The sequence below is a fragment of the Ixodes scapularis genome, unplaced genomic scaffold, assembly GCF_016920785.2.
Source record: "Ixodes scapularis isolate PalLabHiFi unplaced genomic scaffold, ASM1692078v2 PGA_scaffold9__187_contigs__length_104089568, whole genome shotgun sequence".
NCBI lineage: Eukaryota > Metazoa > Arthropoda > Arachnida > Ixodida > Ixodidae > Ixodes > Ixodes scapularis.
The window spans coordinates 34,438,118-34,454,698 of NW_024609884.1; the positions used below are offsets into that span (position 1 = coordinate 34,438,118).

The 16,581-nt window shown below is 45.4% G+C and overlaps 1 protein-coding gene across 5 annotated transcripts in view; it reads right to left on the minus strand.

Moving 5' to 3' along the window:
- Positions 1 to 1,000: 1,000 nt before the first annotated feature.
- The window catches only part of LOC8028527 (transmembrane protein 163), a 133,028-nt gene continuing 117,447 nt past the window's right edge, over positions 1,001 to 16,581 (minus strand). For 3 of the 5 annotated variants that reach the window (XM_040205327.2, XM_040205326.2, XM_040205328.2), the window contains exons 3-9: positions 15,986 to 16,123; positions 10,229 to 10,272; positions 10,057 to 10,142; positions 9,672 to 9,768; positions 4,956 to 5,067; positions 2,963 to 3,104; positions 1,001 to 2,466 (exon numbers count right to left, since the gene is read on the minus strand). In XM_040205327.2, coding sequence (XP_040061261.1) covers positions 2,412 to 2,466; positions 2,963 to 3,104; positions 4,956 to 5,067; positions 9,672 to 9,768; positions 10,057 to 10,142; positions 10,229 to 10,272; positions 15,986 to 16,123 — 674 coding nt within the window. In that variant the 3' untranslated portion in view covers positions 1,001 to 2,411. The remainder of the gene's footprint in view (positions 2,467 to 2,962; positions 3,105 to 4,955; positions 5,068 to 9,671; positions 9,769 to 10,056; positions 10,143 to 10,228; positions 10,273 to 15,985; positions 16,124 to 16,581) is intronic. The other 2 variants (XM_040499063.1, XM_040205329.2) reach the window with 1 other exon arrangement.

Consider the following 16,581-nt stretch of genomic DNA (forward strand, 5'->3'; position numbering starts at 1 on the left):
GATACTGCTCGTACCCAGAATTTTCATTCGCCCCACAGAAACGCCCGAGTGTCAACAAAAGGTCAAAGTCAACTTTTATGATTGCGTAAATCCAGATTGCTTAACACGAAACGCGCCTGACAAGGAGTGTTTGGTCAATTTTAGTTTCAGCAATCAATGAAACAAAGAGAAAACAAAGCACAACCCGTAAACACACGGAGCACGCGAGATTCGCGGTTGTCTTTATACGTTTATGTATATTTGCCCAATGCTGTCCTATTGTTTTCTTCTTTTACGCGAGCATTAAACCCGAACAAAAATGTATCTGAATATCAATACAAAAGCGGGCGGTCTTCCAGAATTGAATATCGATTTTTGTGAAGGCGCGGTTTTGAACCGAGAAACAAATCGACACTGTCAGCTTTCTCGCCTCAAACAGAGCATTGTTTTTTTTCTTATGAGACTGGTCCGCCGATGGGAAAGGGAAAAAAAAGGGGGGGGGGGGGGGAGATAACGCTAGCAGAGGAATGCTCGTGCGCAACAAGAAAAAGTGACGTGGTCCTGAAAAATTACTTGATCAAGATGGAGTTCCTTGTGAACGGAAAAGTAGACCAGCCTATATGAGGCTTCAGGATTGCACAGAACCAAAGAGCTGCCCGCGTTGTGTCGAAACCCTCGTGGTCCGCAGTCTTGAGTAAGAAAAGTTTCAAGTGCGCATCCAATTCTTCGGGGAGTGAGGCAACAGCAGCGGCTTTGATATCCCTCCCCAATCCTTTCGAAGCGTGAAAGCTAAATAAGGCGTACCCTATAAAAGCAAGGAAACACTGGCACAGATGAGGGTTTTATGTAAGCCCCCGGATAAATTGCGGGAGCGGACGTTTAATGGAAATTTAGATTGTGGCCGGAAGCTGGACGATTTAAACACCAGGAGCTTATTGTTCGAGCGCCGTCGCCCTCCGAAGGCGACGGAGATCGAACACTAAAAAGCCACAAAGTTGGAGCCCCTGATTAAATCCTACCATTCTCAGTAAAGCAAAACAAATTTATTTCTCCGCCAAACATTTTCATAGTTTTTTTTACACATAAAAAAATAAATCAAGGAATGAAATGTACACATAAAGGTGAAAGAAATCAATTCATTCGTGCACAAAACGCATTCCACAGCAAAAAAAAAAAAAAAAGAATCGATGGACACCAGCGATGCGTCGTAAACCCCAACGCCATGCATGACAGCGTATGTACAAAGTAACCGAGTAAGAGACGTCATCAAATCAGGTTAAAATAACAAGCCTAAAACAAACGAGCAAGGACATATAAAAAGGAAACTCCGGCTACATTTGGAGAGAATCTCAAGCGAAGCAAACATAAAAGAGAAAAATTCTAAAATAAACAAGCCAACATTTAGGGCACACAAGCGAAACGAAAACACTACTAAGCAAACATTCAGCGCGAGAAAGAGTTGCAGCGACAATTCCATGGTGTTGAATTGGTGTTTAAATAAATACAAGTGCTCCAATTCTTAGCGCACTTCTCGAGGCGCCTATTAAACTTGCACATTATCAAAAAGTAGCACTTTACTCATACTTCCATGGCATCAGAGAAAACTTACATATTATAGTTTCCAAAGTTACAATAGCCTCCAATTAATTTTAAAAAACAACACAATTAGATGTTACTGACTATAGCAGTCAACCACATGCATTAAAAATGTTGATAACATAAAAAAAAAAACGTGCACATTCAACCGTACATGACTTGACCAATCGAACCTAAGCAATATACCGCGAAAGGCACTGGAAGATCACAGTTAGATGCAACAGAGTTTCAAAAAGAGGTAATGCTGCCGGCCGAGCTTACAAAGTCTAAATCGTGTTGAAACACGCCGCACTTACCATCACCGCCCATGTTAGGGGCATCACCAGGCGTAGACAATGTAACAAATTATGGGGATAAAACGAAATGAAAGTACAACACCAAAGGTGTAAACGTTCAACACAAAAAATTGTGCTACAGCGCCTTTCTTTTTTTTTTTCTTTTTCTACACAATGAAACAAGTTGAAGGCCACCGTGAAGTGAAAAGCACCGTCACAACGGCCAGCGCAGGAATGATCCAAAAACGGAGAGTTCACCGGATAGCCCAAACACACGCACACGCTTAAATATGTGTTACACAAGCGAAAAAAAATCGTGGTTGTCGATCCCATCTGTCCAGCAGATTAAAAAAATGCTCCGCTCACATCACTGTCCTCTTTTTGTGCATTCTGGCTCATACTTCATCACAGATAAGTCCCAAGCTCGAAAAAAACAAGACGCCGTCAAGGGCACTGAATCACTGCCCGAAGGCCATCCCTTCGGCTGAATCTGCCCGAAGGTCAGTCGCTTGTCTTCGCTTTTGTTCGCAGCATTATTTTGATAATAATCTATGGAAACGTTTACTCGAGTGGGGCATGACCATGTCGTCCATAGGACCAGTTCTCAAACAGGACCCTGAAACAAAGAAAAAAGTGAAGCGAAATAGGAAAAATGAGAACACGAAAGGCAAGTAATTTAAACTTTTGATTGAGTGGATGTGAGCTAACTTTTCTGCACAACTGTATTTTGAATCCAAGCATTATCAATAGACACCCGAATTATGAAGCCTAGAGTATCTGGATCACAGGTAAAATACATTGTCACTGATCAGCACTTAATAGTAACTTATGCTTTAAATCATCAAGGTTTGGGCATAAACGTTGAGGTACTCTTGTACCGGTGTGCTTTCATCAATCATAACCGTCAAATGGAAGTTCGCGATTCCAGGTTAGTGACTACTACAACGAGAAACATTTTGCTCTGCACTTAACCGCGATGAAAGAACAGCCCTAACGCAAAATGAAGACAGACTTCACGCCGCGTAAGGCTTATCAAAAAAATTCGCAAGAATGGTGGCACACGGTGCCGTAGATTGAGAGTAAAGACGCCTCAAGGGCGCCAGGATACTCACTTGGCTCCAACCAGCAACATGACCAGAGCTGCGACGGTGCTCAGCACAGCGTCCATGTACCATATCTCGGGGTTCGAGTCGTACACGAGGTCGCTCACTATGATGGCCACCGCACAAAAAGCGCTGATTAAAGAGTTAATCCCTGAAACAATGTTCAACAGCATTGAGAATTCTAACACAGCCTACCGAATAAAAGCTATACTCCCTCTCACAAATGTCTACTGTGCAGACTCAGCGTGCCTAACTCAGTAGAAAGCTTTGTTTGCTCGAAAATTCGCGCATTGAAGGCAATTTCCAAATCCACGCTCTCGCGCCTTTGTGAGCACTGCAGATGTTTGTGAGATAGACCATAGGCCGCCTGTATACCTTCCTCCTCTGCAAAACCATCTTTTCTTTCTTTCTCTCTTTCTCTCTCCTTAGTGCGTGCGTGGACTGCCGTTTAACGCAATCAAAGGAAAGCTTCATGGCTCTAAGACCATACAATGTTTTCGTTAAGGTACTGCGTTCTGCGTTCCTTCTTAGAGATGGGGTTCTCCATCACGGTGTCCCCGCATTCTTGTACGTGATCGAGGATAGTCTTTTTTGTCTATCACCGTAGAGGCGTTACTTAGCACCTGCAACATATTACTTTGTACCACGACCGCGTACGATCCCCAGACAAATGGACTGACCGAGAGGTTCCATCTCACATCAGCAGATATGATTTCAATGTACATATCAGAAACTCGCACCAAATGGGATACCGTTCTACCTTCCGTAACATTCGCATACAACGGCGCAGTTCAGAGTACTACAAGGTTTTCTCTTTTCCACCTTCTCTATGGACATAAAATATTTTTCCCCTTGGATTCTATATTTCCTTCGGAACAGCTGTGTTATTCAAACGAATTTCTGACGGACGCTTTGGCAACACTGAACCATATAAAGATTTAGTAGACCGTACGCTAGAGCTTCGCTTCGCAAGCAGGAACTCGTGCCATCACCTCGAAGCATGTACTAAGCACGTGGCCCCTGGGACCCCGTACAGAGTACGGTCGACTAAACCTCTAGTGCCGCCGGCTATCCCGCTGTCGGACAACAGAGCAGCAGCACAAGTCAAAGATGTGCTACGACGAGGTTCATCGCGACTTCAGATACTCTTCTGGGGACGAGGGCCTCATCGCCTTCACCCTGTGCAAGGCTGGTTTATGCGAAAGGTTCCTTCCTCGCTACATGGGACCATATCCCGCGTTGTCCAGCGGACGCCACCAGTCAACTATCTCGTCCGACTCTTCGACCCCACCACCCGATGAACAAACCCGCGGGCCCGACGTCGTTCATCCTGCCTCAAGTCCCTACCTCAAGTGTCTGAGCAAGACTACAGCGGAACGGAATACACGTCCTGGCAATATTGAAATGAGGCTATCCCGAAATGCCTCACAAGTTCAGTGTCCAATACGTATATATTCTGGGAACCAGATAAAGGGATGAGTGTTGAGTCATTGAAAACTCGTTGAATAATTCGACATGATTGGCCATCAGTAAAAATATTAAAGTAGGTATTTTTAAAAGAATGAGTACACCATACTAGTTCATCAATAACACGTTGCAATGCTCATCTGATAGCTAATTTTTCAGCCGCATCATTTAGAGTTTTCTTGAACGCCAAACCACAAACTATCAAGAAACGTGATCGCCGCACATAGGCACATACGTGTCTGTATTGGATATCAAACTTTACGTACTATATCACTACATGAACGAAAGCTTTGAGCACCAGCTTTTCGAGGTTCTTTTCTTTTTTTACCTTTCAAGCGCTCCAATAGCAGTTGCACTTCCAATTACAGCAGCATTAGAAACCGATGTTTCAAGACAAGCTTCAAGAAAAGTGCAACTAGTCGGCTATGTATGAACATGAAATGCTGGCTTTGTTAAGAAATACATCACGCGGGCACGCACGGAAGAAAAATATTGCAAGCTTAAGAGAAAGACAAAACTTTTGTCTACGACTTACCATCCAACACTAAAGATAGGCTTCCCATCCGTCTAGCCAGGACAAATTTGACAAGCGCTAGTGCAAAGCAAGCCGCCGCTCCAACACCAGCCAGAATTATGAGAATCGGTATCTGCAATAGAGCCAGGAACACGAATATTATAAATATGCGAACACCCACGCAAACATATAAAAATGTGAAACATCGTATGCCTAAGCTCCATTATCCATCACCAAACCTACCCGAGATTTGCAGACACTCGCAGGCCGCAATAGTAAAAACGTCAACGAAACGTTCATCCCCCTTTATCAGCGTCCATAACCTAACGCTTGATGGCGACTGCTTATACAAGTTCGCCACTTCAGTTTCATTTGTGTCCCTCCAGATTTATCACGACAGAGTGAGTAGTGTTTAAGATAATGAGACACAAAAATAACGTTTATAACAATCTTAACAAATACATTGTTAAGAGAAAAGTATCACGTGCTTTTGGGTAAGGCTTTACCGATCATGTTTATATTCCGTTTGGGATGTCCCACAAACTCAAAATCGTGGCAGAAAAAAAAAAAAGACAAAACTTAAGGGGAACTTATTACTAAGGAGATACATTACGCAGGTCAGGATGATGACTCTAAATTGCCACCCGACAAAATGAACGAAATCTTTATTATGGTACTACAACATTAATTAATATAACGACCATCCTCTATAATAATTAGCCTAAACTGAACGTATAGGCGAGTTCCCTTTTTATATACCTGGCAAACACTGCGCCAAATATCTTCAAGAAATACCGAAACTGAACAAGCACTATAGTTAGAAACTACTCAAAAGGAGGCTGGACTTTATTAGGCAAATATTCGGCGAATAAAACGACGAAAATCGCCAGGCATGCACGTTCACATTTCACGCGGCATCAACAGCCACGGTTCTTATGCCGCGTGCAGAGTGAGCGCCACCGGACGAAATTCGTCGCTGGTTGGCAGTACAATATTTGGTCCATGAATTCCAGCATTAAGAAGCTAGTGATTAGGGACTTTTAGCAAACCGTTACCGTAGTACGGTTACCGTAGGCCCGACTGCGCATGCTCGACTCGTACCAGCGTCACGTGCCTGAAACGCGTTACCGAGTTCGCCTTACGTGATACCGCGGCCCTGTGTTCACCATGGCGGCGACCACGCTCCGCCAATGCTAGAGTTGACGACACACTGTTTCGGAATGCCGAAGGAGCCATCTAGAAACACTCGCAGCAGCAAATATTGCTGGAGGAGACATATTTAGTAGGGAGGGCTGCATTATAACGATCCCGGCACGTTGCGGAACGGGGTTGTTTTTCTTTTCTTTCCGTTGGCTCTGTGCCCTCATCGCGCGCTCGTTGGCTTTCGCCGCACTTTGGCAGCGTGTAGCCGCGTGAGCACTCTTCTACTTTCAAGACGAGAATGCTCGCGCTGGAGGGAGTATTCATTGGCGGCCATAGCTGCGTGCGCGAATGCAGAGCGCGTGCTGATGGCGAGCATCCATAGTTCTCTTGCGACGTGCATTCCGCACCACCAAGGTTGCCCGTCTTAACAGCGTATTAATGTGAGCTCGTTCTGAGCATGCGCTCTAAACAGAGCCCTCAAATATGACGTCCAGTGAAAACAATGCCGTTATCAGCAGAGTTATTAAACGCCTCGAAACAAGACAAAATGCCTTGATATCTATTATGCTTCAATACTTAGATTGATGACATAACCAGGGTGTCGAACCGGAACTCTTTTCGGTTCGGTTTAGGTTACGGCTCACATATTTCGGTTTATGTCAGGTTCAGCTTTGGAGCCAAAACAATAACGGTTCGAACCAGTTCATATAACTGTTCAAGGAAACTTGAAAAAAATTCCCCAAATATTTTCACACCTCTAGTGCCATGAAGTGGACTACTGCGGTATAAAATAAGCACTCATTTATTGATTTTGTGTACTCCATCTGCCTATTGGAATGATCTTCAAAAATTCAAGAAGTGACATGGGACTGGGTACCTACCTTTTATTCACCAAACACAAAATTAAATACATATACTGCAAGAATGGACGAGTGCCTCTCCAAAATTTTTACAGGCACACGCTATATCAATTCTACCGATATGTACGCTCTGTCTTGGCTGCGAGAAACGACCAGAGGAAAAGGACATCATTGCGTATGTCAAACCTCAATCGCGTACGTTGACGTGATAGGATGTGTTTTAACCCCAAAAAGGACTTTTCCACGCTGACTCGCGTGGCCGGTACTTCAAGAGCGACGAGTGCAAGTGAATATATTTCGAGGCGCTGGGACTTTTTCTTTTCCCAAAATTCCAAGGCATTGGCCTTGGTAATTCGGCACACCTTTTAAAAGCCGTCCAGTAGGGTCTGAATCTCCCCAAAGATCGAAGAAAGGTCGCTAAATGCTTTGAGGCAGCCACTTTCTTTTTCCATGAGGAACGCTTCGAGGTCGTCATCAGGGCAAGTGGAACTCCCCGTTGTGCATGGTGCTTGAGGTTTCTGTGGCTGGGCATCTTCTTTAAGCGCGCGAAGCTTCCTCCACGCCAGTAGCAGATGCTGCTTTGTTCTGAACCTCTCCTCGCTTGTTAGCGTAACATGGTATCGCGAATCCAAAAAGAAATCCGCACAGAATAGGTCGCTTGCAAGCAACACCTTTTCTCGCCTTTTCATGGCAGCGGCCAGTTTATTCGCGATCGGGGTGTCAATTTTCGACGTCTCAATTTGACACGTGAGCCATGCTCCATAGAAGTCCCCCAAAATGAGTTCCTCATTTTGAAGCTGCAATGTTGCTTCCTCGGCCGGTCCCAGGGAGGTAACTACGTTGCTTATTGATTGCCTGTCTTCTTGAGTAAGGAAGTGTTCATTATCGTCTGCCATGAACTTGTCGCAGAACTCTCTCAACTCCAGCAATCGTCGCATCATGGCTCTGCTGAACATCCACCTCGTTACGCAATCCAAAACGGGCTCTTTCAGATTGAGCTTCCGAAGTAGGGATAGAAGCGTCTGCGTCCTCATTTGTTTCACAAATTTTCGGGCCTTCTGTATGATGTCGCTAGCAGCTGTAGACTTGAAAGCGCCATGTACAGCGATCTGCAGCGTGTACGCAGCACACCTCATTCACTGAAGAGGTCCCTCACCTGAAAAAGCAAAAACTCCTAATTCTTCGAGGTACGAGGCACCATATGAGGCGCCACTGTACGCGTGAACGTCTTCCTCCTCCAGCTCGGAGTGGTCGGATCTTGCCGCGACCCGGCCAGTAGATTATTCTGGTAAGAGAGCAACTGTTTACAGCCTATTGGCTCCGTTGTGTGTCGGCATACTGAAGACCTGATCTGGAGATACGTCGTGCCTTGAAGTATTTGAAGAGCTGCCATTCGAACTACGTAACTACGGTAACGGTTGTACGGTCACGGTAGTACGCTAACGGTCTGCTAAAAGTTTCTAATAATCCGCTCGCAAAAAAACCCATAGAAGCTAGGCCACACTATTGTATCAACTACAGGGTGATTCAAGGAGAGGCCAGGCTCTTTAAATCGACCGCAAAATTCGGTTTCTTAACCTATCGCGCTACGACTTTGTGCAGCGTTGCCCACAGATGGCGCATTTTTTTTTTTGTAAAATTGGCAAAGAGCGTACTTACCTGAGAAAAAAAGTAAAGAAAGAAAAAGGCTTAGCTCTTATGGAAACGCTGCGACGCCACCGGTCTTCAAACAACATGGCGCCGTTTCGCACGGGAGACAAGAGATGGCGCAACAAACGCCGCCAACGAACGTGCATACGGCGCCGAGAGCCGGCGTCTTTAGTAGACAATCTTTTCGACTCAAAAGCGGCGCGCGTTCCGCAAGCGGCGACAGTCGCAGAAACAAAAACAGGCGCGGTAACAACAAGGAACTGCAGTTCCTTGTCTGCTAAAGATGCCCGCTCTCGGCGTCGTATGCTCGTTTGTTGGCGGCAGCTGGCGTCGCGACCGCTTGCACCATCTCTTGTCTCTCGTGCGAAACGGCGCCGCGTTGTTTGAAGACCGGTGGCGTCGCTGCATTTCCATAGGAGCTAAGCCTTTTTCTTTCTTTACTTTTTTTCTGAGGTAAGTACGCTCTTTGCAAATTTTACACAAAAAAAATGCACCATCTGTGGGCAACGCTGCACAAAGTCGTAGCGCGATAGGTTAAGAAACCGAATTTTGCGGTCGATTTAAAGAGCCTGGCCTCTCCTTGAATCACCCTGTAAATAGAAGCGGGGGCGTTAAAAGTAAAATACGGTGTTTCCAGATTGTAGACGCAAGACAACAAGAACACAACACGAGCCGGCCTAGACTTAAAAGTCCTGCATGGGGAGGAACCGTGAAAGTGCGATCATATCAAATTAATTTCTTACAGAAGTACCCGTGTAAGCAAAGCATATATCCTTTAGCGCGCGCGCATTTCACAGCGTTGTAACGCAGCTTGAAAGAAGCGCGTCTTCTTTACAGGTTGTTTGTTGCCGTGAGTGTGTGTGAAAACAAGAATGGCTCACGAGGTACTCGGGGATTACGTGCACATGGGTATAGGCATACACGTAGGCGAGAAAGCAAAATGGTGGCCCATGAATTTCCAAAAAAAAAAAAAATCTTCCCGGCTACCGTTCTGCTACAATTAGCTGCCATGATATAGGACCTCATTTTCAGCCCTACAAAAAATTTAGTAAGCATATTGTTTCTCAAGCTTGCTGAAACTTACCCACGTGGGACTCTCTCGTACGATGAGATCTTCCATGGCTTTGCTTATGATGGCGATGGCCGATATAATAAAAAACAATCCCAGTAGCATGCAGGCACTAGAAATAGAACAGAAAGACAGTTCAATATTGCTTCCAACTGGCAGACAAAGCACGTGGTTCAACGTCTTGCTAAAAGTCTTCTCAAAGCCAAGTATGATTCTCCATGAAATGCCTCGCACTGTACGTATAAACCTATATGCAAGTCTTGTTAGCCCTCTAGGTGGGTCACATGCGAGTGTTCAAACTTACAAACCCAGTTAACCGATTTGTCATTGACGGGTACACCAAACTAATGAGAAAAAAAGGGGAATAATAAATATTACGCGACCCATCTGTCCAACGTACATTCTCTCTCTTGCAAATGAATAGTGTGGTGTCAGGTACTGCCATATCACAATGATAGAGGAGAGCATGTCTAGAAGGCACTCCGCCTGAAATGGGGAAACAAAACTGCGTCAGTACTAATTTCTAGCCATTCAAACTACGTACGGCTGTATTCGCAGCTGGAAACACTTACCGCAAACGCGTAGATTGAAGCACTGTTCCTTTGAAACGCAAACACTGCAACAACAAAAAGCAAAAAAAAAAAAAAAACACGCAACCTTGTAATCACCTGGATGAAAAGTTAATCGAGTAGACAGCAATTAATAAAACAGCATGAAAACGAGCTTCGTAGACGTCGTACAGTCAGTAAATTGTGAACCTCCTTGAACCGAAGATAACTTAAACCTGGCGTACAGAAATGAAAATCAATCTGCTTCTACGTACAAATAGAACTTATCTATTTAGCTTTTAAGGGCGGCGTTCAATGGGTCAGCGGCGTTTCCAAGTGCCAATTCGTTTGATTTTTTTTTTCTAACGTGTGAAAGACGTCGGTGATAAGATGGAAGTGCGACTGTGGCACGAGTCAATGTTTTCCGATCCTACATTTGCCGCGCGCGCATGCCCAGTAGAAACACTTTTTGAACGGCGTAGTAGGAGGAACCGGAATTATGAAAAGAGGGCGGATGGGAGAATCGCCGTTTCCCCATAAATAGGGTTCCGTGTTTTCGGTGTTTATTTTTCTTCAAATTCGGGGGTGTTTTCTTTTTTTTTTTTGGGGGGGGGGGGGGGGTTAGTTCTCCCCACGGATTCGGTGCTTTTCGGTATTAATTTTCGGTGTCCGACAATAAACCGGAGATGATCGGGGTTTATCTTGAAGTAACTATTGCACGGACATAAAATTTCCCAACCTTCAAGGAACATGCAGGTGGCCTGAATACTTGGAAAACGTCCCCGTACCTATAATAAAAGAAAACAAAACAATATGTGTGGTTCCGAAGAAAATAGGAGACTCGAGGGCGGTTCCCTGAGGGTTGTGCTCCGGTTGAACTGGAAACAAAGCTCTACATAAAAATTTCTTCCCGTGAAGTTTGAGTTTTTCTCCTTAAAGGACAGCTCGAATTCGGAATATGCCGATCTTCCCCGATTTCGATCAAACCGACACGAAAATTTATTTTCGGGGTTTATCGGTATTTACCGAAAACACGGAACCCCAGCCATAAAGTATGCCGCCGGGTTCTGACTACCGTAAGACAGATTACCAGAAGACTCCAGTCCCAAATGTTGCGACTCGAATGTTCTTTTCCCGACGCGCACCAATAAGAGTCGTTGTTCCTATGCGTGCAGAAACTGGGAGAGAGAAGGAGACGAGAGGGGACGTCGGAACACCGAGCTCTGGTTGGAAGGACAAGTGGATAGACGTTAACCTAGATGCCCTTGTTTCCACCCACTGCGCTGCTCGAACGCGTTCGACGAGTGAAGTGGAGACAAAGGCAACTGCTAGCTTTACAGGATGAGACGCCCTGCCGTTCTCACCCTGCAAACGATTTTAGTTCAAACGTTTACGTATATTGCCCGACGGCCAAATAAAGCGTATAGCGCCTCTTTCAAAGATCCACGCGTACGGGCTCGTTGCCTCACATCGTGGCTTGGCTGCGCGCGCATATACTGAAAGCTAGCTCACGAGACGACATGCAGTGTTATCGAAGGTACTAACAAACCAATACCCCTTGGTTAGAATCTCGCGTTGCAGAAGGGACAACTCAAAGACCTTCCCGACGGTCTCATCTTGTCACTGACTGTAGCGTGTAATCTTTTGTGGCCAGACAATAACGAATAAATGCCGGTAGCGGGCGTAAGGCAACGAGGCAACACTAGGCAGAGCGACGTGAGTTGTGCCTTTTATAAAAAGAGAAATAAACGATGTAGGATTTACACACCAACACGCGGCCCTGACGACAGGCCGCTGCGTGGCGCTGCTATTTGCAGGGCGCACGCGCACAAGCTCCACTTCACGCAAATCTGGTTCCTGCGCACGCGCAGTGGCCGCACCTCGTGTGGGCTTGTTTGGAAAGAGCGTGTTGGCCTATAGACAATAGACCTCTTGCAAAAATTGAAGCGATCCTAGCGGCGTATAGTACCGTGCAAAGCCGGCAAAGCGTCATGGGAACCCGTTGTCTATAGTTTCGGTTTCGATTTGCCAACCTCACTTCACGGCATCACCTTAAAGGGGTCAAGAAACGATATCGGGTTGGAATGTTCATGACTTTGCAGAGGCGTAACAGGCGTAGTCTGGCCCAGGTGTACTCGCACCAACGAGGTAGATAAAGTGACCCCCCACTTGGCTGCCGACATGTTGCACAATTTTGACCACTAGACACGCGAGCCTACCAAATCCTGAGGCTTTTGCGCAAAACTGTGCAGACATGTGTATTGAGATCGCTGTAAAAAACATGATAAAGTACTTTTTCCATACTGTTAGCCCCAAGGATCAGTGTTTAGCTGCGATAAAAATCCCAAATACAGCATCGCGACTGGTGGCATCCAGCGAAGCCATTCTGAAGCTGCCCGAGTTTTTGTCGTAAAAGCACATTTTGGACTTAAAACAAACGAAGCATAATTTATCTCGTCGGTTCTGTTATTAAAGATCAATAAGAAATTACTTGTGCGCGGTGCTTTATTAAAATCTAGACGTAAAACTATAAGGCCATCGTGTCTAGTAGTCTAAAATGTGCAACATGGCAGCGGCCAATTGACGGTCACTTTCAGCTGCCAGTCTTACACTCTAAGGCCCTCTACCTCATTGACTAACACAGACCGCCACTGGTTCAGAAGCTTCTAGGTCGCGGTGAAATTACGAGTACGAAAGATGAATAATTAATAGGGGTTGTGTGGATATCTATACAGCGTGTATTCGGTCAGCCATTTCAAAGTTGCGACGAGTCACTCGCTGTAGAAGAGCAATTCAGCCAGTGCAGTAGAACCGCTAGACTGGGGTCCTTAACGTGCACCACGCAGTAGTGGTACACGACCGCACGCCGGTACAATACTCATCCAGATCGAAACGGGCAGGAGCGGGGATTGAGCCCAGGATCCCTGGGTTCTGCAGAGTGATCTTTCGCTCCACGTTCTCCGAGCTGGTGTGCGCTAGCCCACTCGGCCACCGATCCACCTAATAAAAGGGGTCTTTCTCTTTCAGTCTTCCCTTCGCACTGCTTGACGGCGTAATTGGGGTATCGAAACTACCCGCTGACGACAGTCGAGCGCGGATCATGGACTATAAACAAGAACTGCGTGAGCACTCGACTTCGGCTTGTAACAATCAATGCCTCGGCTGACACTCGGGTATGCTCGTGTCCAACCACTCCGGTAATGAGAATAGCCGAACTCTAACAATGCCTGGAACTCAGCACGCGTTTTCTAATTTGCCGACCCCAGCGCGTGGTTATAATTAACGTTGGCGGCATAGGATAGGCACCAGGCCACGTGGCCGCTTGTTCTGGCTCCGAGTTGTGGGCATGAACAATGCTTATATTTCTCTATTTTTTGTCGACTTCCAATAACTAAGGCAAGTTTATTAAAGTATTAACGTTAGGGAGTGATTCTAAGTAGGATTTATCGAAAGTATCAAAATCGTTTCAGGGCTCATTTAAGATCAAATACAGTGCTTGCATGTTGTAATATGTGACTTCCCTTAAACTTATATTAAAATGTAGGATAAAATGCTAAAACACGTTCTTTTCTTCTTTTTTCTTTTGGGGGGGGGGGGGGGGGGGGGGGGGGCTTCTTGACGTGCCAGAGCGTGTGCGCATGAAACAGAACTACGAAGGCACTACATGGAAGAAGAATACTTGTCCGGTCTTCTTGTTCCATCTCTTTAATGGGATTTTTCAATTATTCGTTTGCCGGGAGGGTCATGCTTCACTCTAAGCTGGTGGCCAGGCCGTCAGAAAGGTATGCGACGCGGCCGGCCGTATACTCCTTCCTACTCCTCGCTAAGCCTAGGCAGGTCCTAGGCTTAGCGAGTTCTGCGCTTTTAACTGTGGCTTTCACGAAGATGAATGGAAGCAAACCAAGCGAGCGCTGCCTTTATTTGAATGCAGTAGTCGGAGGCACTACTTCGCTAACCGAAACCATGTTACTCCACTCTATGGCCAAAGAGGTACCATATTGTAACGCGCGCAGTGTTACATGCCTAGATTATTGGACGTAATCTATAGGGGGTATTCACTGGACGTCATATTTGAGGGCGATGTTTAGAGCGCATGCTCGGAACGAGCTCACATTAATAGCCTGCTAGGACCGGCAATCTTGATGGTGCGGAATGCAGGTTGCAAAAGAACTGCGAAAGCTCGCCGTCAGCACGCGCTCAGCAGCCGCGCACACAGATATGACCGCCAGTGACACATCGACTGGTACACCATGCGTGCAAGCGCGTGCAGTTTGCGCGTGAACATAGGTTTGGCAAGTTTGCAATCACACGGGCAAGCGACTGTTTACGAAAATCCCAGTTTTTACGCGCTAGATCACAATTCAGCCAACACGCGCTCACGACTCCAGCTAGCCATGAAACGGTCATGCGAGACGCACAAAGATGGCACGAACGTACCCCGAGACGCTTTTATGATGCCGTGCAATTTTTTCCGGATGTACCAGAACGGTAGGTAACCGCTGCACGGCGCCTGTTTTATACGTTGGTTAGCGTTTTTTAAGGCTTAAAAAATGGGGTTTCGTGGAGTGGTTTCTTTTCTCCGCTTACATCGTAAAAAACAAAAAGAGAATCCGGAGCTTTCATACTCGTAATATTTGAAAACAAAACCGCTAGAAAGAGACCCGCTTACCAGTTTGAAATCGGAGAGTTAGGCGAAAGGGATAGGGAAAAGAAACAAGCGGCTCGAACACGGCTAGAGACACAAGAGACTACCACTGCCGCTTCGGTCTCTTGTCCCTTTCACCCAAGTCTCGGATTTCAAAGCGCCGACTGGCCTGCGCGAGTTTTTTTTTTTTATTATTATTTTTCTTACTTTTTACTTTCCAGTGCATTCAAGGACCGGATGAGCCAGAAAAACAGTAGAAGAATTTGACACGCGACAGAGATCCATCTGTTTGCTTCAAATTGCAACGATCGTGACCATGAGGTTAAAACTACATTTTGTTTATTTGTTTTTATTTGCCAAAACCTGTAAAAGCAGCATCTCTTTTCACACACTTTACAATTGTTTTATTTAAATACATTAACGATTCTTTATCGCTGCATTAGGTAAGAGAGAAAAGATGATTGGCCCGGCTTTCTAACATGCATTAATTGTATCTGTGCGAGACATTAAAATCAAACCGCCTTGTCAAAATGTGTTTCAGAATTGTTGTGTTCAACTATGCAGGGGTCGACCGAGAACAGAAAATGCGCTTTCTCGGGTCTCAGAAATAAACCACGTGAAGCTAGCGGTTGTGAAAAAATTCGAAAGTTTGAAAACATGACGTTACCTGGATCGAAAGATACGAGGGAAAGGCAAGTTTTCCATGAGCCCAGGTCCACCTAAGCCTAATATTCAACAAACAAAGAAATCACATTGTGGACGCCTGCAGCATATATTTTTGTGAAAAAGAAAACTTGTCACAAAGATAACAATCGATATCGTCTTTCTCACAGTCAAATTTTTCCGCTGCAATTAATACTACAGGCGCCCACAAGGCACGTTTTTTGGCTTGATGAATACGAGGCTTAGTTGGACGTGGGCTAATATATAAATTGTTTGTTTTTTCTCATATCTTTTGATACAGTTAACGTCATGTTCTCACACTCGCATTTTGTCACTACAACTAGAGCATCACCGTTCTCACGGAGTTTTAGCTTCCTGCGATACCCAGTTTCATTTTCCGGGCCGAAAACCCCCGTTTCATTTTCTCGATTGTCCCCTGTATACTATACATAACGTTGCAACAACATTCTCACCAAAGCCCGTGCCTCCGACTACGAGGTTGAAGACCACCGAAACGATGCTCAACGTCAGGGCGCATTTTCGGTTCAAGTCCCCTCCTTGATAGGGTCCGTTATCCAGGAGATGGGCGTCGAGCTTCAGTGGTGTACTTTCTGCACATCGAAACGAGAGAAGAAGAAAGATAGTCACTCGCCAGCGGTATTGATCCGCTTTTGAATACTGCAACCATTTTTTTGTTGTTGTTGTTGTTACTGAGGAGTTAGTTAGTGAGGATCAAACGCTAAACTTTGTTCTTACGCCACGAGGCGGCTGAAGATTTTTAATAGCTTTCAAATATTCTGCAATGCCCTCAGGGACCGAGGGCATCGCAGAGGAAAGTGGGCGAAAAGCTATATCAATAAAATAATAAATTCTAAGCGCGCAAATAATTGCTTGCTAATGAAATGCTGAAATTTTGAGACTGTTAAGGCAGTTTTAAAAGCGACGCCATAAGATAATGGTATAGTATAGGTCGCTGGCAGGCGATTCGGTCAATTAATCGGGTAATTATTAGTTTTTGTAGATTACCAGCATTTAATCGAAAACAAAGGCAGGATAGCATGGAAGGATA